The sequence below is a fragment of the Erinaceus europaeus genome, chromosome 7, assembly GCF_950295315.1.
Source record: "Erinaceus europaeus chromosome 7, mEriEur2.1, whole genome shotgun sequence".
Taxonomy (NCBI): Eukaryota; Metazoa; Chordata; class Mammalia; order Eulipotyphla; family Erinaceidae; genus Erinaceus; species Erinaceus europaeus.
The window spans coordinates 26,341,978-26,367,895 of NC_080168.1; the positions used below are offsets into that span (position 1 = coordinate 26,341,978).

Here is a 25,918-nt window from a genome sequence, read left to right on the forward strand (position 1 = left end):
GGAAGAGGAGGAGGAGGAGACAACTCCTCTGGCTCCCAGGCTTTCTCCAGGGCAGTAGAGGCCAGCCTGAACCTGCATCGAATTCATGGCAAAGCAGACACATTATCCCAAGTAAATATTTCTAAAGCATCATCAGTCACGGAACAGAAATGGTGTCTTGAGGCTTGAGCATGCTTACATACATCTGACCTCACAGTAGGCGAATGAGGGGACCTGAAAGGCAGCCCCCTGGGATGGCGCTCTGCTTCATCACATCATGCGCTGTCCCGCTTTGAGCCCAGCCCTCCACTGCACTGAAGGAAGCCACCGTGCTACACTTTTTTAAAAAAAAAATTTATTACCTTTATTTATTGGATAGAGACTGTCAGAAATCAAGAGGGAAGGGGGTAGGAGAGAAGGAGAGAGACAGAGACACCTGCAGCCCTGCTTTACCACTCATAAAGCTTCCCCCCTGCAGGTGGGGACTGGGGGCTCGAACCTGGGTCCTTGCACATTGTAACATGTGTACTCAACCAGATGCTACCCCCTGGCCCCCAGTGCTACAGTTTCTTACACTGTCTCTCTTGACTTTCTCTCTGGCTCTTTCTATCTGAAAAGTCAACCCGGAATGGTGACAACCAAAAGGAGAACAAACTAAGAAGATTGTTCAGTGTACCCAATGAAAGATTCTATGTCCTAGTAAGAAAGGGAGAAGCCCCATAGCACCAGAGCTTCTCTTGGTGCTGTGGTACTTCTCTGTGGTGCTGGGACCCAAACCTAAGCTGTACTCATGGCAAAGCAAACCTCCTATTCAGTGAGCTATCTACCCAACTCTGGGAGAGATCACTTTGTAGTGACACGCTCCCCCCCCCATCCACATGGCAAAGATAGCAGACATTTAAGGTGGGTGCATCTTGTGTGAGAAAAGAAAAGGTCACACTGTTATGAACTGAGTACACTTAAATTTAGAAGGCTGGCTTATTAGGAGCTTATCTCTTAGGGAAACTGGGGTCTTAAAGCATAATTTTGTTAAAATACAGACTGGACTTGCTGGGTAATTCAACTGCACATAAGGAATAGCTTATAACCACCATCGAAGATATAATTGTGCAGTTAATTATTAACCAACAAAGTCGAGTTGATATTGAATTTTAGAAGAATAAGCCCATTCTATAGTAACAATATTATCACTAAACGAGCCTCATTACAGGCCAGTAATTATAGCTCTTCAAGTGTATAGATAACGTTTCTGTAAGTTTAGTACATGAATATAGCTCTTAATGTTCTTTGTAGGATTAGCCAAATTTTATGGCTAATGTTCAAATCAGCTAATTAAAAGTGTCATTATCTGCAGTTGGGGCTTTATCTCATCAGATTAGTTTAAAAAATCTGTCAGTACTAAAAAAATAAAATAAAATGCAGGATGTTGGTTTGCTTTTTAAAGTCACCCTTCTCATTCTACTTTATGAAGTCCTTTTTCATCAGGTAACTTCAAGAACTGGGGTTTTCTAATCATTTAATTTCCTGATCTCCTAGTACCCCCCCCCCTTTCTGTTCTCTTTCTTCGTGAATCTCATCCAGTGTTATATATACAAACATGTATACACACATATGGACATACATGTAAACACTTTGAAAAACTCTTATTTTGACTAGAAACAGAAATTAAGAGGGAAGGAGGCAAGATAGACAGACAGATAGACAGACATACAGGTAGATATATAGACACCTGCAGCACTGTTCTGCCACTTGTGAACTTTCTCCCGCTGCAGGTGTGGGCACGGACTTGAATGGAGGCCCTTGCGCAGGGCAATGTGTGCACTCAACTGGGTACACCACTGCTGGCCCACCAATATCATCAGTTCTAAAAGGGAAATACAAACTGTCTTCCAAAAAACAAGTGTCTGTCACCACTAGACAGATTAACAAACTTTGAGGAAGAAACGGTCAAATTATATATGCATTTTACTATGATGTATAGCAAGCTCTTAAAAGAACATCTATTTTATTAGAGAGACCAAGACATTGTCCTGGCATCTGCAGTGCCAGGGGCTGAAAGTGAGGACTTGAGCATGCAAGAAATGTACTCTGTCTCCCAGAAAACCTGCCTGATACTCACAGAGTTTTTTTTTTTTTTAACTGAGAAATCTTTCAGGATGTTAGGAGATGATTTTCTTATTCTTAGAGTAAGTGAAATCTAAATTAATAATAAGATGTTCTAAGATAAAATACAAATTTAAAATTAATTGCAAGGGCTCAGCAAAATATGATCCAGGTTGGAGCTGGGCCCCCACCACACTGGAGGAAGCTTTGATGCTGTTGTCATTTGCCCCTCTTCCTTCCTCTCTCTCTATCTAAAAAAAAAAAGTTGTTTCAGAGAGTGGTAAAGATGTAGTGATGACGGGGGTGGGGGGAAACTATGTAATTCGGGGAGGGGTTGCTATTTTAAATTATTAAATACTGTAAGAATCAAGGTAGAATCCATAGTAACTGTAACATAGATTATCACTTTTATGTTCCAACCCCAGAATAATTGCAACCAAAATTACTTCCCAAGTACTTTTTGTTCTAGACTTTAGATTGTTGCTAAGGAGCTTAAGCACAATTTTTGAATGAGCAGTTCAAAGAGACTATTATTTCTCACAACTGTCTGCCAAGATGTAATAGCAAATGCTACTTTTCAGCCAATAAGATTAGTAAAATGAGGTATCCAGAGAAATAATTGAAGCTTGTTTCTTCTACACGGGTTGCTATCAAAATATCTGCCTTTGATTTAAAATTGTTTTTCCATTAGCCAAGAGCATGACTGGACATATGGGCCCTGTCTCCATCCATCTTAATGTAACTATTTCAAGAAGAGTTTGCAGCTCATATCAAGAAAACACCAAATTGCATTTCCCTGGGAATCCTTAACTTTTCTGTTGCGTCCTGTGTGCGCCTTCCAAAAGAAAGACCCTGCAGCCGTCTTGATTCCGTACAAATGACCTGACCTAGAGCACAGATTCTTAGATAGTACAGTCCTACAACATGAATTCATGCTTTTCCTTTTTAAATTACTCACCCATATTCTTCTTTTAGATGCTTCTCATACAGACTCAGACTTAGAGTTGGTATTTTCCTTTGGTGGTGCTACTTTTTATTTTCATGTATATATGTCATAAGTCTTTCGTCTAAAACCTTTTTTACATATGCCGAGACAGTCCCATATATTTTAATTTTAATTATTTTTATGGTAATGTGCAATTGTAACAACTTAACAGTAAGGAACTAGTGATGCAATTAAAGCCATCAAAATCCTGCTTTGGGTTTGCCTGCTGCAGGGCCTAATTCAGTCTGTTTTCTCTCTTGAGCAGCTTGGCTTGCAGGGAGTTGAGTTGACTTCCTTAAAAAGTACGAATGCTGAAAAAGTCATCTTTTTTTGGTTTTTATTTTTTCTCTTTACTGGGGGGAGGATTAATGGTTTACAGTTGATAGTAAAGTACAGTACTTTGTACAAGTGTAACATTTCTCACTTTTCCACATAACAATTCAACCCCCTCTAGATCCTCCTCTGCCATCATGCTCCTGGACCTGAACCCCACCCCCACCCTCACCCCAGAGACTTTTACTTTGGTGCAATACATGAACTTCAGTCCAAGTTCTGCTTTGTGTTTTCCTTTCTATTCTTATTTTTTATATTTATTTATTTATTCCCTTTGTTGCCCTTGTTTTATTGTTGTTGTTGTTGTTGATGTCGTTGTTGTTGGACAGGACAGAGAGAAATGGAGAGAGGAGGGGAAGACAGAGAGGGAGAGAGAAAGACAGACACCTGCAGACCTGCTTCACCGCCTGTGAAGCGACCCTTCTGCAGGTAGGGAGCTGGGGGCTTGAACCGGGAGTCTTACGCCAGTCCTTGCGCTTGGCACCACATGTGCTTAACCCGCTGCGCTACCGCCCGACTCCCTCTATTCTTATTTTTCAACTTCCGTCTATGAGTGAGATCATCCCAGATTCATACAATAAGTCATCTTTTATTTAACTTAGTGCCTAGTATAAAAGGGATTGAAGACCATCCTACATTTGAGTTAAGATTACTGCCTTTGATTTCAGTTATCTCAATAGTTTGTAGCCACAAATCACAGGTGCGTTATATGGGGGTGCAGGGGGAGGCACTGAACCATATATAACTTTTCACTATTTGATTATTTTCCCCCTCACCTGTCTCATTAGAAAACTCTATGAAGGAAACCTATGTCACCTCCTCACTAAGCCAGGCAATTCTACAGGAAGTAAACGAAAATGTTGGTACTTAGAAACCTAGTTGGTTTTCATGCTTTGACATCAGAACTTGCTGGTGTTACCTAGCAGTGATGGGTCTGTTCTTGATGGCGGAGGGAAGAGTGGGGTTAACTTGTCTTATGTTTGTCCTTTGGCTTTGGCGTCAGAGCTGACCATATGAACTTGCATTGGCATGAGCAGGGAGGGTTGTCCTTGTGGTTGGCCTGTTGAGACATGCTGTCAGACTAGATGATTAATAGGCCTGTGGTACAGTGAGGTCACTTAATGCACAGAAAATCCCAAACACAGAAACCTCAGCAGAACACAAAAGGCAGCTCCCTCCTGCAGCAACCATCCTGTTTACCAAAGGATGGCTATGTTAGATAACCTTCAGTTACTTTATGGCTTTTACCCCCTAATACACTGGACTTTTGATGGGACATTGGACAAATTAGTGATTACCTTTCTTTGTTTATAATATTTTAGTAGAAACTTGAAACATCTTATTAGAGAAAGCATAGGAGGGTGTAGGGGAGACAGCATAATGGTTATGCAAAGAAACTCTCATGACTGAGGCTCTGAGGCTCCAGGTTCAATCCTTAGCACCACCAAAGCTGAGCAGTGCTCTGGCGTCTATCTCTCAGTATTATCTTTCATTCATTAAGGAAAAAAAAAAGTTTAGGTCCTGGAATACAATGGCAGAGAAGGACCTAGTGGGGGGTTAAATTGTTATGTGGAAAACTGGGAAATGATACACATGTACAAACTATTATATTTTACTGTCAACTGTAAACCATTAATCCCCCAGTAAGGAAATTTTTAAAAATACATAAAAATAAAATAAATACATTTTTAAAATTAAGTAAGAAAATGTGGGAGGTCATGCATACTTATATGCATGCGCTTTTATACATATGCAACAAGAGTATATTCAAGAGCTTCCAGGTGGAAAATATTCAGTTTCTTCTAGGCCTTTGTAGGGCCAAGATCCTTCTGGTTTTTGTTTGTTTATTTGTTTGTATGTTTAGCATATAAATATGCTAAAAACTTTTAAGAAAAGGATCCCTCCATCTTTAGCTATGGCCCGATTTATCTTACTCCCTTCAAGTTAGGTTCTTAAAAGATCTTTTTGTAGTTCTTCACCACTCAGTCTGATCTCCTCTTCCAGAAACCAGTTTATCCAGTCACAAATGAATTTCCATTTGCCAAACCAGTAGGAATATTCCAGGCCCCCTCTGACTATTCCTCATACTAGTTGATAATCACTTCTGTGTTTGATACCTTTAACCTTTAACCTTTAACCTTCCTCTTCCTTGCTGAATTTCTCCACTTCATTGGCTTCCTGAAGCTGGCTCTGCTTTTTCTCCTCCCTATCAAACTGTTCCTTTCTTGTTTTTGCCTACACCCATGCCTCAAATAGCAAGGTCTTAAGATAGCACATTGGAATTAAAAGGAAAAAAAAGTCTGTGATGGGAGTATCTTGGCACATACAAAAAGTTATTTAAATGAAAGCCTTGTCACACAAACATACACACATGGAATAAAGACTAGACTTTGCAGATCTAGTCTTTTCTGCTCCCTAGCCGTTGGAAACTTGCCAGCAGTGGACTTGGTAAGTGCTATCCTGCCGTTACTCACTCTGGTGGCTTCACCTAACACCTGCAGCCAGAGGACACATGGATGGTGCTTCATGAGCCTTTTCACAGACAGTTCTAATTCTGTGACCCAACAATCTTTTCTCCCCAAGATTAGCCAACTTTCTCTTTATTCACTGTGTCTACAAATGAAAAGGCCACTTATCTACTACACCTAGCTGGAAAGCTGAATAAGTCTCTTTCCTGGCCTTTATTTCCTGCTAGTCATTTGACCTATGGATTCTGCTCCAGAAATCTGCCTGTGCTTGGCCCCTTCTCTCCAACTCCTGCTAAGCTATTGAAATTCTGCTTAACAACACCTTCCCCCACGACCACCACCATTACCACCACCATTACCAACCATTTCTTATATACTTTACAAAAAAAGTGATTTCTTACTGCCATCTCTTCCCCCATCCCACCAGGATGGTGTTGGTCTCTGAAAGTCAAATTTAGTCATGTTACTCTCTTGCTTGTGGCATTTCTGTGTCACCCAACTCTTTGAAGGTAGATTCTTAGGAAGGTATTTCAGGCCTCATATGTCTGACTGCAAACTTTTCTTTCTTTTATTAAAATATTTTTTGCATTATTTTAATTTATTTATTGGATAGAGACAGAAATAGAGAGGGAAGGGGGTGATAGAGAGGGAGAGAGAGAGATACCTTCACCACTTGTACCACTTGTGCAGCTTGGCGATACGAGAATACAGCCAGTCTATCTTGGTGTTATTCTCGATCGTACCCTGCCATTTCACGAACATCTCATAAAAACTGCAGCAAAGGTGGGCGCGAGGAATAACATCATTGCAAGACTGGCCAGCTCCTCATGGGGCGCGAGCGCTTCCACACTACGATCATCTCTGGCATTATGCTATTCCACTGCAGAATACTGTGCCCCAGTATGGTTCCGTAGCCCCCCCCATGTCCACTTGGTCGATTCCAAATTATATTCCTCCATGAGGATAATTTCTGGAACCATCCGTTCCACCCCGGTTCCATGGCTGCCAGTTCTTAGCAACATCGCCCCGCCAGATATTCGTCGGGATGCGGCATCATCTAAGTTCATTTCCCACGTCTACGCTCGACCGGACCTGCCAATATACGCGGATATCTTCGCCCACCCTGTCCAATGCTTGACGTCTCGTCATCCAATCTGGTCCCCTACGCCTACACTGAACTTCTCTGTTCCAGTCTCTTGGAAACAGAGTTGGCAGTCAGCTGAGGTAAAGAACAAACACCTCATCACAGACCCCTGCAAGCGTCAACCCGGCTTTGACCTAGCACGTTCTGATTGGGCCCTCCTCAATCGCTATCGAACAGGCCATGGCCGGTGCGCCGCTATGTTCCATCGCTGGGGAGCCAGACACGACCCGAACTGCCCCTGCGGCTACAGACAGACTATGACCCACATAGTCAACAACTGCCACCTCTCCAGATTCAAAGGAGGTCTCGAAACTTTACATCAGGCTCAACCTGACACTGTTGACTGGCTACGGAAGAAGGGCAAACGCTAGTAGTAGTAGTACCACTTGCAAAGCTTTCTCCCTACAGGTGGGGACCAGGGGCTCTTTGAGCACTATAACATGTGTGCTCAACCAGGTGCACCACCACCTGCCCCCCCCCCACTTTCTTTCTAAGCACACACTCTAAGGCTTCCCCTTCCTCAACATGCACTCATGTAAAGTTCTTCCATCTACCCAAACAGCTGGTTCTCTGAAAACACAGTTCTCACTCTGGCTCTAAGCTCTTCCACCACGCTATCCTCTCTACCTGGAGTCAAGCCATCCTCTCACTTCTTCAGGTTCACTCTGACTTGTTGCTTTTCTGAGGCCTTTCCTTCACCCCTCACGTGCATCTGCAGGCCTCTGCATTCCACACTCTGAACTGTTCACTTGTCTGATTTATCCCAGGTGTCTGCATAGCTTCTTAACAAAATCTTCATCTCCAAATCCAAATCTCCAGGACTGAGTACAATGCCTGCCGCATGTTGTGTACCTGGCATTTACTTATTTAAAAAAAAAGTTTAATCTTTATTTATTTATTGCATAGCACAGTCAGAAATGGAGAGGGAAGGGGGTGACAGAGAGGGAGAGAGACAGAGAGACACCTGCAACGCTGCTTTACCACTCGTTAAGCTTTCCTCCTGCATGTGGGGACCAGGGACTTGAACCTGAGTCCTTGCACACTGTAACATGTGTGCTCAAACAGGTGTGCCACCGCCTGGCCCCACATTTACTTATTTTTATTTATTTTATTTTATGTATTTATTTTGCCACCAGGGTTATCACTGGATGGAGCTTAGTGTCAGTGCTACAGACACCTCTCCCAGTGGCCATTCCCCCCCCTTTTTTTTTTCCTTTCTATTTTAGTTGATAGGTCAGAGAGAAATTGAGAGAGGAAGGAGGAAATTGAAAAGGAGGAGAGAGACTGACACCTGCAGACCTGCTTCCCTGCTTGTGAAGCTTCTCCCTTGCAGGGAAGAGCTGGGTTCAAATTTGGGTCCTTGATCATGGTGATGTGTGTACTCAGTCAGGTGTGCTACCACCTGGCCCCTACCCTATTTATGTATTTGTTTACTTGTTGACTTTCAACTTAGTACAGTAGTGCTCAATTCTGCCTTATGGTAGTATCTGGGATTGAATTTGGGGCTTTCAAGCCTCAGGCAGAAGAATCTGTAGCACAACTGTTTTGCAATCTTCTTGAGTCCCACCTAACACTTCCTCATTGTCATGAAATAAATGCTGGATTTGGATCCTGATTTTAGGTTCTTAACCTCCCTAACAATTCACAGAGGCCCTAAGGGCTGGACTTCCTTAGCATCAACCCCATGGGATATAGGGTGCTTATAAACTGTGCTTTCTGACCAAAAAAAGGGGGGTGGGGAAGGGGTGGTGTGGGTGAGGGGCTGGGTTGATAATGGTTGTACAAAGAGACTTTCATGCCTGAGGCTCCAGAGTCCCAGGTTCAGTTTCCCCACCTCCACCAATAAACCAGAGTTGAGCAATGCTCTGGGGTGGGGAGGTGGGGGTGACAAAAAACAAAAAAACAGCCATCCATTCTCTTTATATTAAGAGTAAAAAATTAATAGTGATATAAGTATCTTAATGTTGTCTCCCGGCAGTCCCTGGAGTGACTGCATATTCATCCCTGCATCCCCTGTTGAGTCCCATTCTCTCCTAGTCTCCAGTCTCTGAGCAGTTTAGTGTTATCTGAGAGTACCTTGAAAATGTGCATGTCCATATCTCTTTCTACTGTACAAAATTTAAGGGGACAGTATAAACGAGAGTCCTAGCCTGCTCCACCACCTACCGGTACCTTGTCAGGAGAGAATTCATTCATAGGACCTGAGCCACGACAGGGACAAGCCCTTGGTGTGTCCCAGGTGGGAAGTTGCCAGTGTTTTTCTCGGCTTGGCTTTGACTGTAATGACTTGCCTATGGCAATTATTCCGAGCATGTGTTGCAAACTCAGTCTACCTTGAACACAGAGACAATGGAAACGTGGAACAGACTGACAGTAGGAGTAAAACATAAATGATCTGGCCCTGCCTCCAAAACCTTTACCTCCTCTAAGCAGAAGTGTGTCCTCACCACTTAGTAACTGCAAAACAAGCAACAAACAGTTGTTTACATTCAGTAGCATCACTACAATAGACACATTTTAATACCAGTCTCTTCTCTCAGGAAATTCATCCTTTTATTTTGACTTCAGTACTTTCAGGCTACAACTTCTGTCCCCTGGGGAGAAAAAAACTGATTGGTGTAATCTGTCTTAAAAGTCTATATTCTTTTACGGCCACCATTAAATCTCCTGGACACAACATCTCTCCAGACACAATTAAGCTCTGCATCCTTATCTTTCCTGCATGGATTACATTTTCTAGTTCTTTGTGTCTGTTAAGGATGACCTCAAGTAGACGGTAGAGTGTGATAGGAGACAACAGATAAGTTCCTGCTGGAAGGGCTTCTAATCTAAAGTCAAAGGGGAAAGAGAAAGGTAAAATAGTTATACACATAGGAACATTAACTAAACGCATTGTTGACTTGTGTGTTGGAAGCTAACTTGTGTTGAAAGAGTATCAAAGATGATTGTACCTGAAGTTACTGTGAGGAGGAGAAGAATGAATAGTGTTTAGAAGTAAGAAGGATCCAGTCTAGTAAGGAAAAACTCAGTACTCTCGAAGTTGCTTCTCCACTTGTTCATTGACAGACCTCTCTCTAGCACTTAACACTACACCTGGCATATTTTGGGCACTGAATGAATATGTTTTTTGTTGCTATGATAGCTAACTGGCTTCAGTGCTCTAATGAGCATATACTAGTATGATCTGGCCTGTACAATTATAAAGAATGTACATTATACTACCAGTCATATAAATTTTTACATTTTAGAGCAAAAGAGACATGTTGAGACAAAATACTGTAGATATTCTGCAGTTGACCATGCTTTAGTTTATTTCAGTCACAGTACAAAGCCAGTGCAAAAGGCACAGCTAGTCTTAAAATGATTTCCCAGTCTTCTTACTTGACTCATTGTCTCTCTGCCATGTTGCCTCGTTGCTTTTGTTTTATGTCATTTGAAGGATTTCTATTATTAAGCAATTGCCTCTGGAAAGAAGAAAGCAGATTATGCTAGCCCTTCTACCAGACTCAAGTGTCCTCTATCCCTATATCAGATTATCAAATGCTACCTTCCTAGGTCCACTGAAATGCTTTCTCCTGGGTTTTCTTTTCTGGATGCCAATGTAAAATATGTCCTCCTATTATTTCCATCTGTACTTAGGTTCCAAAACTTAGCAATATGCACGTAAGAGAACAGTGCGTTAGTGTGATATTCGGTAGGATTATTCCTATTCACGAAGCCCATAGGAGCCTCTACTTAAAAGTTCACAAGGGTGGGGAAGATAGTATAATGGTGATGCAAACAGACTCCTATGCCTGAGACTCTGAGGTCCCTGGTTCAGTCCCCTGCACCACTAAAGCTAGAGCTGAGCAGTGCTCTGTTAAAAACAAATAAATACATTTTTTGTGGTCCAGGAGATGGTGCAGTGATAAAGCTTTGGACTCTCAAGCATGAGGTCCCGAGTTCAATCCCTAGCAGCACATGTGCCAGAGTGATGTCTAGTTCTCTCTCTCCTCCTATCTTTCTCATAAATAAATAAAATCTTTTTTTTTAAAAAAGTGCATGATCCAGGAGGTGGCACAGTGGATAAAGCACTGAACTCTCAAGCATGAGGTCCCGAGTTCAACCCCCAGCAGCACATGTACCGGTGTGATGACTGGTTCTTTCTCTCTCTTCTCCTATCATTCTCATTAATAAATAAATAAAATATTTTTTAAAAAGTGCACAGTGTTTCATTCCAGTTGATTTTATTTCTCTCTCTCTTTCTTTCTCTCCCTCTTTCTTTCTTCTTTCTTTCTTTCTCTCTCTCTCTTTCTTTCTTTCTTTCTTTCTTTCTTTCTTTCTTTCTTTCTTTCTTTCTTTCACCAGAGCACTGTTCAGCTCTCGCTTATGGTAGTGCAGGGAATTGAATCTGGGACCTTGGAGCCTCAGGCATGAGAGTCTTTGCATAACCATTATGCTATCTACCCCCGCCCCTAGCTGATTTTCTCAACTTTAAAATTTGTTAATTTAGACATAAAATAATAGAGATGGAAAGATATTTAGAGACATCAAGCACAGTCTTGCATTTAACAGTGAATAAGCTGAGGCCTGAGGTGTGGCTTGCTAGGGGCACAGCTAATTCAAAAAGCAAGAGTTGGTATATTGCACCAAAGTAAAGGACTCTGGGGTAGAGAGAGTGATCAGGTCCTGGAACAGGGTGGTGGAGGAGGACCTAGGTGGAGGTTTAGAGTGTTATGTGGAAAACTGAGAAAAGTTACACATGTACGTACTGTGTTTTACTGTTAACTATAAACCACTAATCCCCCAATGGAGGAAGAAAAAAAAGGATCCGGAGGAAGAGGAGAAGGAAAAAAAAGGAGAAGGAAGAAGGAGGAGGAGAAGCTAGATAGCTCTGGCCCTCAAGTCTGAGCCACTATGCAGTCCTCATATCATCTCAGATGACATTAGAAATCAAAGATTACTCTTTTACTTCCATCTTGGTGTCTGCAGTGGGTAGAAAAGAACGGAAAGAAAGGTTTTACTAGTTTTCTCAGAGAGCGTGAGTTGAGGTGGAAATGGGGGAAGGCAGAGGAAAGATTCCTGCATGCGACATTGAAATGTAGCAGGACAAAAGGTATATTTTGTGGCATTGCCACAGCTCATTTGTTATTCTGTTCTTGTTTTCAGAATTTTCCCCAGAGAATACCTCCTTCAACAGATCCACCTATATTCCCTTGCCGATCTGCAACAGGTAAGCAGGCAAAGGGACCATCTTGTTTCTGCTATCTCTTTGGGAAGGGCTGTTTGTTGATGATGTTCCTGGCATGGAGTTCTGTCATCATTTGGAGTAGTTTTCCTCCCAAGACCTGATCATGTCTATGCAAAGTGGGGAAAATTGATATAGAAAGATATTTCAGAACAGGGGACCAAGAGGTGACACACCTGGTTGAGCGCTCATGTTACAGTGCGCAAGGACCCAGGTTGGAGTCCCCACCTGCAGGGGGAAAGCTTCACGAGTGGTGAAGCAGGTCTTCAGGTGTCTCTCTGTCTCTGTCCCTCTCTGTCACCCCTTCCCTCTCGATTTCTGGCTGTCTCTATCCAATAAATAAAGATAATAAAAAAAAAGAAAAATACTTCAAAAAATATATTTCAGAATAATAATAACTGCTAGTGAGGTAATAGAGAAACTGGAGCTCTCTTATACTGGTAGGGGGAATGGAAAGCCAATAAACAAACAAATAAACAAATAAATAAAATAATAAAAGAAGTACTAGAGCCACTTTGGGGGAAAAAATTGTCAGGTCTCTTGAAGTGCTAAACATAGAAGAGCCATACAATCTACCAACTTCTTCTAACTATAAGCTCAAGAGAATGGGAGAATGTTCACATAAACTCTTATGTGCACATTAAAGTATAGCCCAAAGAAAGTAGAGACAAACCAAAAGTCATCATTTAACGAGTGGATACACAAAATACTGTATACCTACACAATGAAGTAGCATATAACCCCCCAAAAAAATGGGGGAATCGAAAGAGTGTTATGTACTCAAGAAGAATATACCTTGAAAACAGTATGCTCAAAAAAAAACCAGGCAGAAAAAATTATGTATATTTTATTATTTTATTTAAATGAAATGTCCAAAATAATGATATTCATCGAGATATAAAAAATCAACATGTATTTCCTGGACCTGGGGCAATCAGGGGAATTAGTTTGTACAACTTTGGGAATGTTCTAAAAAAAAAAAAATCATGGAATTTTACACCTTAAAAGAGTCAACTTTATGAGCAGTGGGTAGATAGCATAATGGCTATGCAAAGAGCTGCTCATACCTGAGGCTCCTAAATCCCAGGTTCAATCCTCTGCACTCAGCCAAAGCTGAGGAGTGCTCTGGTAAAAATTAAAATAAAATAAACCTATTTCCTTAAAAAAAAAAATTCTTAAAAAGAAAAGGTGAACTTTCTAGTGTATCAATTATATCTCAGTTTTAAAAGTCTATGAGCAAAAAGTTATAAAAGGCAATGAATCTCTTTGTCTTCCAAACTTTTTAAAATTCTATTTATTTATTTATTAGATAGAGACAGCTGGAAATTGAGAGGGTAAGGGGGAGATAGAGAGGGAGAGGGACAGACACCTGCAACAATGCTTCACCACTTGCAAAACTTTCCCCCTGCAGGTGGGGGCTGAGGACTTGAACCCGGATTCTTGCTCATAGTAACATGTGCGCTCAACCAGGCACGCCACCACCCGGCCCTGTCCTTCAAACTCTTTGACTTAGCCCAAGCCAAGTAGCTGGATAACTTGAAAATTTAGTAACCAGAGCGTATAAGAACCCATCCATGTAAAAGAGGTACATTTTTGTCTTTTAGCCCAAAGTTCTAAATATGTTAAACATTGGCTAATCACTGAACTCAACAGCTCACAGCTTAAGGAACTTGTAGAAAGTAAGTTATAGTATTGTTTTCCTTTCCACGCGTTTATTTGTTCTTTCAAAATCAATTAAAAGAAAACGATCATAATAGCTTTCAGAGCATCTCAGGTACACTGACTGTGCTGTTTATTGTTTCCCCCTGCCATTGTTTTATCTAGAAGAAATGAAGTCCACCTAAATTTTGTGTTCAGTTCTGAACACACCTAACAACTATGTTCAAAACTAAAGAGCCAGGCCTGGCAAAACAGCTCACTTGGATAATGTACTGCTTTGCCATGAACACAACCTAGGGTTAAGCCCACCCCCACTGTATTGAAGAAAGCTTCTGTGCTCTGTTCTCGCTCTCTCTCTCTCTCTCTGTCTTTATCTGTTAAAGAAATGAGCAAATAAATATTTTTTTTAAACATTGTATTTATTTATGAGAAAGATAGGAGGAGAGAGTAAGAACCAGACATCACTCTGGCACATGTGCTGCTGGGGATCTAACTCAGGACCTCATGCTTGAGAGTCCAAAGCTTTATCACTACGCCACCCCCCCCCCACCACATAAGTATATATATATATATATTTTTTTTTTTTTTTTTTTAAAGAAGAGCTAGTTTGGAGTGATTCTTTGACCACTTTTCAAGAATTTAAATTACTTCCCTAGATAAAAAAAGAAGACTTATTTTTTTATGAGCAAAGAAGACAGAGAACTAGAGCCTACTCAGTTCTGAGATAGTGCCAGGGATTGAACCTAGAAACTTCTGAGGCATCAAGCATGCTAGCCTGTGCTGTGATAGGCTGAGCTCCCTAGCTCTCTAGATAAATACACTTTTTTCTCTCTATTTTATTTTCTTTCTTTCTTTTTTATTATTTATTTATTTATTTATAAAAAGGAAACATTGACAAAACCATAGGATAAGAGGGGTGCAACTCCATGCAGTTCCCACCACCAGAACTCCATATCCCATCCCCTCCCCTGATAGCTTTCCTATTCTTTAACCCTCTGGGAGTATGGACCCAAGATCATTGTGGGATGCAGAAGGTGAAGGTCTGGCGTCTGTAATTGCTTCCCTGCTGAACATGGGGGTTGACAGGTCGATCCATACTCCCAGCCTGCCTCTCTCTTTCCCTAGTGGGGAAGGGCTCTGGGGAAGCGGAGCTCTAAGGCACATTGGTGGGGTTGTCTGTCCAGGGAAGTCTGGTTGGAGTCATGCTAGCATCTGGAACCTGGCGGCTGAAAAGAAAGTTAACGAACAAAGCCAAACAAATTGTTGACCAATCATGAACCTAAAGGCTGGAATAGTGCAGATGAAGAGTTGGGGGGTCCTCCATTTTGTAGATAGCTAGTAGGCATATTTTAGTTACGTTCCAAAGGGCCTGTGGCTATACTAGTTTTTTTTTCTTTTTTTTCCCCTGAGCCTGAAATCTGATATGCAGGTGGATCCAAGTTATTGTCTGGGGAGATGATGTCACGGTTGGAAAAAGGACCAGGAAACTGGATCACGGAAGAGCTCCCAAATATGGGAAAGGTGTATAAATATTGTTGACTGTAAACCCCACCGATTTGATGTAATCTGGGGCCCATATTCAGCTTAGGAGCCTATGTGACCTCTGCATCCCTGTAGATCTGAGCTCCCATTCTGTGGTCATGTGTAGGAACATTTCAAGCTTTCCCAATATCAGGATCCATCTCTACCATTGTTGATCCAGGTTGAGGGCAGGGTCCTATGGGGGGCCCACAAAGGGGTCTGTTGTGTTGTTCCTGATAGAGATGACTGGTAACAATGGAGAGAGGGATTTATTCAAGGTCTAGGCCCATCTTGTCTGTTTGGGAATCTCAGGACTCCCGAAATAGGGCCCCAGCTGATGGGATGACCTGATAGTGACTAAAGAGTCATTGTTGGGAGTCGAGCGGTAGCGCAGTGGGTTAAGCGCAGGTGGCGCAAAGCACAAGGATCGGCATAAGGATCCCGGTTCAAGCCCCCGGCGCCCCACCTACAGGGGAGTCGCTTCACAGGCGGTGAAGCAGGTCTGCAGGTGTCTCTCTTTCTCTCCCCCTCTCTATCTTCCCCTCCTCTCTCCATTTCTCTCTGTCCTATCCAACAACAACAACATCAATCATAACTACAACAATAAAACAACAAGGGCAACAAAAGGGAATAAATAATAAATAAATAAATATTTTTTAAAAAAGAGTCATCGTTAAAGTATGCCACTCTTGCTCTTATTCAGCTTTTGCAGTCTTGCTTTGATATGGTTTGCTTTGAAATGGGTGAGAGAACTGTAATAGGAAGTAGGTGAGGAGGGTATCTCAGTCTAAGTAGACATTATTTCATTATGAACTTTATACTGACTTACTGCAGACTATTGTGTACTTTTGCTTTCAGGTATATATTTTGCCCTAATTTATGGATACATGTGAACATACGCTGTATCTTATGGGACCTGGTCTATATATAGGATCTGGGACTTTGTTAGGAAGTGAACCACCTGGAATGGAATTAGAGAATCCTATGAAAGGAAAGGTCTCACCTGAGTAATGAGGCTGAAGGGTTGACATTCCATGCCTGAAGTCTCTGGACACAGTCTGAAGTGAAGCATGCTGGAGTGGTACTCGTTCCACTGATTAGGTTGGGATTGGCAGATGCAATATCATTGGTATGAACTGAGAGAAGCATGCAGGAAAGTGAGCCCCACCTTAGAGGTTCCAGGACTGGGGAAATATAGCCTCTATTGAGGAAGTAGGTGGTTCCTGCTGTCTTAGGGTTTAAGAAGACAATAGATAGTTATTGCTATAATCACATTATTTGGCAATTGGGTTAACTTTGAAATATCCCTTTGTGAGGATTTGCTGTATCATACACAACATCACCATAATTTATATCCTTTGACATTATTTGTATATAGCTGTGCCACCGGTTGCTTCTGTTCTCCCTGATCTAAGCTTTTGAGAGTCAACATATCAAAGACTCAGCCTGTGTATTAAAAAGACTCAGTCTGTTATTTTAAAAGTTTGAGACATTCAATCAATTTTTCCCCTCTCATATTAGTTAAATAGTGATTTATATGAGTACAAATTAATAGGAGTGTACATAAACACTATTCCCACCACCAAAAGTCTCTGTCCCATCCCATCCTCCCCTGGACCCCCGGCCCCGTGAAGTTGAACATCCACCCTCACCCTCAACCCAGGGTTTTTACTTTGGTGCCCTACTCTAAGATATATACATTTTTAATTACTTTTATTTATTTATTGGTTAAAGACAGTCAGAAATGGAGACAGACGGGGGTGATATAGAGGGAGAGAGACAGAGAGACATCTGCAGCCCTGCTTCACCCCTTGCCAAGCTTTCCCTCTGCTACTGGGGACTAGGGGCTCAAACCTGGGTCCTTGTGCGTTGTAACATGTGCACTCAGCCAGGTAGGCCACCACCTGGGCCTGATACATACATGTTTTTAAGCTCAATACTTTGGTGTTCACACTGTCCCCCAGAGGTAGCAAGGTTTCATTTTGTTATATGTTGCACTGGGGAATGCATTCATGCTAAAGAGTCTCCTTGGCCCCATTTTATATCTTTTTCTTTTCTTTTTTCTTGAGGGGGGAGGGGATCATAACATCACCCCACTGTCCACAGAGCCACCTGGTGCTGTCCTTTGTGCCTTTGTACCACTCTACTGGATGAACTATCTCCTAACCTCAAGAAAGTTATTCCGAATAATAGAAATAGCTTTCTAATATGTAGTTGGAGAGGGTTGAAAGATTTCCAGCGGGTTAACTTCCACTTGTACATCAAGTTTAAGTGAATCTGTGCATTTGAGCCCCCTCATTCCTTCAATTCTGCCTGACCTTTCCCATAACATCTGGCCGCAGTGGTCTGCTGACTAGGAGAAAAAGAATATACTCTTACTATTCCCCAGTGATATCCAAGGGGAAGAATTAGTTAAAATACCTACTCCTTATTTATCTATGTCCCTAGGACTCAGTATACATAGTATAATCAGTAATTATACTTAGTATAATCACAGGACCCAGATTGACACTTGGAAATATGTTTAAAAGCACCAACATTTTCCTGTAAAGTTGGCTTAACAAAAGAGGGGTGGGCTTCCCAGATGAGTCCTCTTTGAAGCCACCTTTCAAAAAGGAGTTTTGATACCAAATGAAGAGGAAAAACCAGAGTAATTTCATATTCATTTGAGGGTATCAACAGAATGTATCTATTTGGCATAATGAAGCCTGCTTTTAAAGTTCTCCTATACCCTGCTGTCTTTTTTTCTTCTTCTTTCTTTTTTCTCCTTTTTTCCTTATGATAATCACACCTTACATCTCAAGTAGCTTGCTTGCAATCAGTGGCAACCATATTCCAGGAGGGCCAGCCCATTAGCCCTCAGAGCCCCATAAGCAGCTTAATCAGTTTTCAGCCTCACTAGTAAAGTGATAGAGGCAGTCAACAGCCTATCACACTCTCCGTGGGCCAGGTGGCTACAACTCCATGCATCATTTATTCCGCAGCTCACTCTAACCTGCTGCTTTGTGTCTGCCTTTAAGATCACCAAAGTTATCATATTTAGAGGAAGTTTAATTCGATTACTTTTTTCTGCCTGTGGTGGGTTAAATTGGATTTAGCTTTTGATCTGTCTCCATCCACACAGTCGGAGCTGAAGGGTCTCCCACCCCTTCTCCCCATGCTTTCTGAGTAAATTTCAGTCATGTTTTCTGGCTGTGCATTGTTCTTACAGCTACATAAGGATAGGGGAACAGAGGATGAAGGAAGTATGACTGCTCTCTGAGAGATAGTGTTGGTGGTAGCAGGAAACCCAAACTAGCTGCCCTAGACTGTCAGACTCAGATTTTCTTGTACTGTTTTGACCTCAGGCAGACTGCTTCCTCATTCTGTTAAATGTCAACCTTTGGGAGTTTTAGAATATACATATATTCTCCGCACTCCTTAAAATAAATGCTCCCAGAGGGATAAAGAATAGGAAAGCTATCAGGGGAGGGGATGCGATACAGAGTTCTGGTGGTAGGAATGGTGTAGAGTTGTACCTCCCTTATCCTATGGTTTTTGTCAATGTTTCCTTTTTATAAATAAAAATAAAAAATAAAAGGAGATCTTTCTATCATGCAATAACTATAAAAATGAATTTCAGTTTATTAAGTTTATAGGGGAGGAGAAGAAAAAACTAAAATGACTGAAGAGGTGCGGCTCTTAAGTAACCACAGAAACATCCTTTCTGAAGGGGAGAGATTTCCTTCCTACAAATTTCTCTTCAGGGAATTCAGTTTTTCCCCACTCATCCTACTTGAAACAAAAAATAAATGTAGACATCTTCCTCTCTAAGAACATCATAAACACGGTTAAGAGGGATTTACAATGTAAGTATGCATGGTCTTATTTGATACAGTATATAAAACACTAGTGCCTAAGAATAAAGACATTGGAAGAATTCTGATCCCCCCCAATTTTTTTTCAATTTGCTTATTTCTTTCTTTGGTTTCATTTTTTTTTCTTTTTATTTATTTTCCCTTTTATTGCCCTTGTTTTTTTTTTATTGTCGTAGTTATTGTTGTTGTTATTGATGTCGTCGTTATTAGATAGGACAGAGAGAAATGGAAAGAGGAGGGGAAGACAGAGAGGGGGAGAGAAAGATAGACACCTGCAGACCTGCTTCACCGCCTGTGAAGCAACTGCCCTGCAGGTGGGGAGGCGGGGGTTTGAACCGGGATCTTTATGCCGGTCCTTGTGCTTTGCGCCACATGAGCTTAACCTGCTGCGCTACTGCCCGACTCCCCTTTGGATTCATTTTTTTTTTAAATATTTATTTTATTTATTCCCTTTTGTTGCCTTTGTTGTTTTATTGTTGTCGTTATTATTGTTGTTGTCGTTGTTGGATAGGACAGAGAGAAATGGAGAGAGGAGGGGAAGACAGAGAGGAGGAGAGAAAGATAGACACCTGCAGACCTGCTTCACCGCCTGTGAAGCAACTGCCCTGCAGGTGGAGAGCCGGGGTTCGAACCGGGATCCTTATGCCGGTCCTTGTGCTTTGCGCCACCTGCGCTTAACCCGCTGTGCTACAGCCCAACTCCCCTTTGGATTCATTTTTATGAGCAACAGTCCTTAAAGTTTTAGTTAAAAAAAAAAAAACTCAAAAATTTTGCCAAAGGTTAAGGGCAACAAAAGGGAATAAATAAATAAAATAAATATTTTTTAAAAATTTGCCAAAGGTTTCAAAGTACTTTCCAGGATTTTTTTTTTCCCTTTATCTTCCATATTTGAATTTACTAGCCACCTGGCCTGCATTTTCCCATACTGTGTTACTCTTGGACTTGAAGAAAATAAGGTTCCTTTCTGAGAACTGTAATCAGAAAAATGTGTAGCTTATGCTAGTGTTGAGTCCCTAATTATTTGTTTTACCAGTGATTAAGTTGCTCCCTGGGTTTCACTAGTCCATCATAAAGGTGCTGGTTAAAATACACCAAATACTACCTGACTTATCAGTTTGCAGTATATAATATGCAAGGCAGAGTCAAGTTCTCCTCTTGGTCCTGAGCAGGACCAGAGAAGAGAGCAGAAGATGGGGATCAAAGTTCTCCAAAGCCTAAGAGCTTGGAGTGCACTGGCTTGAGTTAATGGATTCTTAAATTTGGAATCGCAGATGAGTTTCTGTTCAGCAGAACTGAAGACTGTTAGAAATGCATTCAATGCATGCCTCTTTGACTGTAACCTAACAGAAAGTATTGATTTTGTTTTTCAACAAAATCTTAGAAACTATCTAGCTAACCTTTTTTTTTTTCTTCCCATTACCAGAGCACTGCTCAGCTCTGGTTTATGGTGGTTCCGGGATTGAACTTGGGACTCTCTTTGCGTAACCATTATACTGTCTACCCACCAACCTCCCCTCCCCACCCCTAAAAATCTTAGAAATTTTCAGATGGAGTGAATGCCAAATGGTATCTTGGAACTTTTAAATTTTTTTTTTAATTTATTTATTTTTTTCTCTTTTGTTGCCCCTTTTTATTGTTGTATTTATTGTTGTTATTGATGTCATCGTTGTTGGATAGGACAGAGAGAAATGGAAAGAGAAAGGGAAGACAGAGAGGGGGAGCGAAAGATAGACACCTGCAGACCTGCTTCACTGCCTGTGACACCCCTGCAGGTGGGGAGCTGGAGGCTGGAACCGGGATCCATATGCCAGTCCTTGCGCTTTGTGCCACGTGCGCTTAACCTGCTGCGCTACAGCCAGACTTGCGGTATCTTTGAACTTACAGAGTGGTTCCTTAATTTATTTTATTTTTATTGATTTAATAATGATCAACAAGATCATACGATAAGAGGCGAACTCTTTTAAAAGTCCCTCCTGCTTGCAGAAAAGCAAGAACAGATCTTATTTGTAAAGTTTTACTACCTGTGCTCTTATAGCAAAACCTAAAATGTATATTGGGCAGGAGTAAATAGCATAATGATTATGCAAAGAGACTCTCATGCCTGAAGCTCCAAAGTCCCAGGTTCAATCCCCCGCACCACCATAAGGCAGAGCTGAGCAGTGCTCTGGTAAAAATAATAATAATAATAATACAACAAGGGCAACAAAAAGGAATAAATAAGTAAATATTAAAATAATAATAATAAAATAAAATGTATATTATTTACTCATTTGATCTCACTTGAATTTGGAAAGCATATAAACTAAGCTCTGGATGATTCTATTTGTAGTTATTTATGAGGAGGGTTCTAGAAAGTTCCATGGGCAAGGACACTGGTTAAAGCAAGCCCCTCATATCCACTTTTTCTACTGCTATCACTTGCTCCACCCCTACCCCCTACCTCACAGGCACCCACATCACAGATGATCTGAGGAGTTGATTTCCCTTTGATTCACCTATCCTACCTGCAGGTAAAGGCAATTAAGATTCTAGTTAATGTTACTTGAGAATAAATGGTCTGTCCCTCTTTGTTTTGTTAATTAAGTTGAAACATGGGGCATGATGTTTGACAGTAGAGACATTTCAAAAAATCAGTTTCAGTGCTTTGTTTGTTTTGTTTGTGTTTGGTTTCTCTGGGGCTTTTATTACTCCAGACTGATTTTTTCAGATAGAAAGACAGAGATAGAGAGAAAGACACCACAGCACTGAAGCCTCCCTCAGTGGGGTGGGGAGCCAGGCTCAAATGTGGGTTGTGCCCACAACAAAGCCAGCACATGGTGCAAGTGAGCTACCTTGCCAGACCTCAACAGATCATCTTCGATACCGGGGAGTGATGGAGAAATCCAGACTTTACAAGCTTCTTAAAGAGATATGAAAGGATAATGATGCTATGAAAAGAGAAAGGAATAAACCAAATGCCTACAACCTTTCTGGAGCTAGCTGGGGATGGTTTGAGCAAACATTTATCCTCAGCAGCAGCGAATGTTCATGTTCAGTAAACCAGTGAATGGGTGAGCGGATACTCATCTATCCACTATCCTAAACTCTCTAATGCTTTCTCTGCCAACAGTAAAACAAACCAATTTAATGCTAGCCCCATAACAACTAGAAATGCTGATATGCAAAATAACATTGCACAGAATTTCCAACACCAAATAAAACTCTTCTTTATATGTCAGAATAATGGTCAGTTGTTCAGTACGACAACCTCTCTGAACACTCCACATTCCTGAGCAGCGAGCTCATATTCAGTTAGTTTCTTTGCTAGTCTTCCATACCCACAGAGCTTTGGAACTGAGCAGCTGCCATCCACGTGACCTGAACATCTGCAGAAATAACCCCTGAGGGAAGGGGAGATAGCACAGGACTAGCACACCAGAGTTTCATGCCCAAGACCCCCCCACAGGGCAAAAGATTCAATCCCTGGCACCACCATGTGCCAGAGCTTAAGAACACTCTGCTCTTTGTCTCTGTCTCTCTGTCTTTCAGTCTCTCTCTCTCACACACACAAATATATATTTAAAGAAAAAAGAAATGGCCTCTGAGAGTGCAAATGGTGATCCTACATAGCATCGAGGTTCTCTAGTGTTTTCTAACTCCCGGGTACGACCACCAAAAGGCGATGCCTAAGGCTTTTTGAGACCATGTTTTAAAAGTGCTTTGTGCATTCTTTGAGGAAGTTATGCGAGTAATTTCGCATGACCCTGCCGCACCAAGCAAACAGAAAATCAGAGCAAGTGTTCTCTGTGGGCGCTATTGAGAGACAGCAGACAAAGGCTGAGCCTGAGTGGGCACCCAGCCCAGCTGCCCTTTCACCGAAGCAGTAACAGGTGATGACCTTTATTCACAAGGGGGTGACATCTTTGAATCCATAGCCCACAGGAACACAGCGCCTCAGTGCCCACAACCAAGTCACCAGTCACCGAACCTTAGAAGTCCAGGGAACTTGAATTCAGAGCCTCTCGGCACCCCACGATTCCCCCGGCACCATTGTCCAGCCAGGCATTAGCAAGCAGGATAACTAATTAGGGGCATTTGGATTTAACAAGCAGAGAAACAAAGCGTGACAGCTCGCCTGTGTTGTTTGGTGGCCAGCGCCTGTGTCCACTGCTGCCGTCACTGCCTTCAGAAAACCCAGGGCCTAATCTGGGGCAAGACAGGAATGAGGCCACCATTAAAACATCTCTGAATCTTGTTAGCTGTTTAGCCAGAGTTCTTCCAACCAGTTAATGAGCGTAGAAAGGGGACGCTCAGTTATTTGGCAAGGCAAACCACATCTTTTAAAATAAGTAGATTTTGATTATTTATTTTTTAAACTATTATCTTTATTTACTTATTAGATAGACACAGCCAGAAATTGAGAGGGAAGAAGGAGATAGAGAGGGAGAGAGACAGAGACACCTGCTTGTGAAGCTTTCCCCCTGCAGGTGGGGACCAGGCCTGGAACCTGGGTCCTTGTACACTATGGCATGTATGCTCAACCAGGTGCGCCACCACCTGGCCCCATACGTGGATTTTTTTTAAAATGTTTATTTATTTATTTATTTGTTTATTAATATGTATTTATTCCCTTTTGTTGCCCTTGTTGTTTTATTGTTGTAGTTATTATTGTTGTCGTCATTGTTGGATAGGACAGAGAGAAATGGAGAGAGGAGGAGAAGACAGAGAAGAGGAGAGAAAGATAGACACCTGCAGACCTGCTTCACCGCCTGTGAAGCGACTCCCCTGCAGGTGGGGAGCCAGTGCTCGAACCGGGATCCTTATGCTAGTCATTGTGCTTTGCGCCACCTGCGCTTAACCCGCTGCACTACAGCCCGACTCCCCCTATGCGGATTTTTAAAGTGAATGTGAAAGGAAGGGTTATTATCTGCTGAAGGGTTGGCAGACTGACAGCACAGCAGGAGAGTTGCTGTTTCTTAGAAGAGCAGGTGTGTCTCAACAGAGGCCAAGCAGTTAAGTTTGTGGTCAATATCCCAACCAAGGGTATTTGAGGTCTTGAGAAGGGGATGGGAGGCAGGTAGGGGCGGTGGCTCACCCAGATGAGTGCACATGTTACCATGTATAAGGACCAGAGTTCAGTTCCCTGGCCCCTACTTGCAGGAGGGAAACATTATGAGTTGTAAAGCAGTGCTGCAGGTGTTTTTCTTTCCTCCCGCTCTATCTCAAATAAACAGATTGATTGATTAATTAAAGGGATCTGGAGAAGGGAAGATAAGTACAGCTAACAGCCAGAATGGGAGTCAGGGGTCGGCTCTGTGCCAGCTCCCTTCAGACTTTGGAGTCTTGCTGAAGACTGGTGGCTTTTTTGTGATGGGGCCACTTGGCCAAGTGGGTTAAAGTAGGTGACTGACAAGGCGGTGATGCTTTCTCTGCAGACGCAGAGGCCACTCCCAACCGCCACCAGACACCTAGTACATATTCACAGCTGAGGATTGGGAGAGGGGCTGTGGCAGAAAGTGGGAGTATTCTGTGGAGAAAACCAAGCCCAAAAGATGACCGTGAGGAGCAAGAGTTGAACAGAGAGCCTCTCCATCCACGTAACAAAGAACCTGGTTGAGATTAGGATTGTGAAGCCAGGCATGGGCCCCATGAGGGTAAACAGTGTGGTGACAGAGGAGGGCGCAGCCCTGGGACTGCAGGCCGTGTAGTCAGTGCTGAAGTCTCCTTCCTGGCCCACACTTCTACTTTGTGTCACAATTATCTGCCTGTTATTGTGTCAGGGCTTGTATCATTGCTGTTTTCTATTCATAAAGAACCAATTATAAGGCTGCCTTGCTTTCAAAGACAATTTATAGATGTAGAGTGAGGCTAGTGCTGATTTTACCAATGGTTAAATTGGACTGTCCACACTTGTCCCCCTACCTGCCTTCTCACACATGGTGTCAGTCACTAGGCACAAACAAGATAAGGTTGAGGTGGGGGCCTAGCAGTGGCACATGTGGTTGAGCACACATATTACAATAAGCAAGGACCTGGGTTCAAGCCCCCAACCCCCACCTGTAGGGTGAAGCAATTCAAAAGGTGTCTCTCTTTCTCTCCCCCTTCCCTTCTGATTTTTCTCTGTCACTATCATATATATATAACATATATATATATATGACATATATATTGTCTCCAGGGTTATCACTGGGGCTTGGCACCAGCACTACAAATCCACTGCTCCTGCAGCCATTTTTTCAATGTTTTGGGGTAGGACCGAGAGAAACTGAAAGGGAAAGGGAAATAGAGAGGGGGAGAGAAAGATAGACACCTACAGACCTGCTTCGTAGCTTATGAAGCGACCCCCCTGCAGATGGGGAACTGGGGGCTCAAACCGAGATCCTTATGTGGGTCCTTGCACTTCATACTATGTGTGCTTAACCCAGTGCACCACCTCCCGGCCCCAATTATATATATATTTTATACCCACTGGGTCCTCTGTCATCCTTTTCCAGGACCTGTATTCTCCCCCTCACCACCTTTTCAAAAAGTGATTGGTGTCAAAAATTTCCTACTCCAGGGTCAGGGAAGCAGAAGTGTCTCTCATATCACTGGCTGGCTAGTAGGGCACAGTTCTGTGTATTAGTTGTCACTAGTTTAAGAAATTTCTCCAGGGGCTGGATG

General features: G+C 42.2%; 1 protein-coding gene across 6 annotated transcripts in view; it reads left to right on the forward strand.

The window, feature by feature from the left end:
- PLEKHM3 (pleckstrin homology domain containing M3) overlaps positions 1-15,945 on the forward strand; it is a 138,612-nt gene extending 122,667 nt beyond the window's left edge. For 5 of the 6 annotated variants that reach the window (XM_060194048.1, XM_060194050.1, XM_060194049.1 and 2 more), the window contains 2 exons: positions 12,161-12,223; positions 15,312-15,945. In XM_060194048.1, the coding sequence (XP_060050031.1) occupies positions 12,161-12,223; positions 15,312-15,357 (109 nt within the window). In that variant the 3' untranslated portion in view covers positions 15,358-15,945. Of the gene's footprint in view, positions 1-12,160; positions 12,225-15,308 lie in introns of all 6 variants that reach the window. The other variant, XM_060194052.1, reaches the window with a different exon arrangement.
- Positions 15,946-25,918: the final 9,973 nt, after the last annotated feature.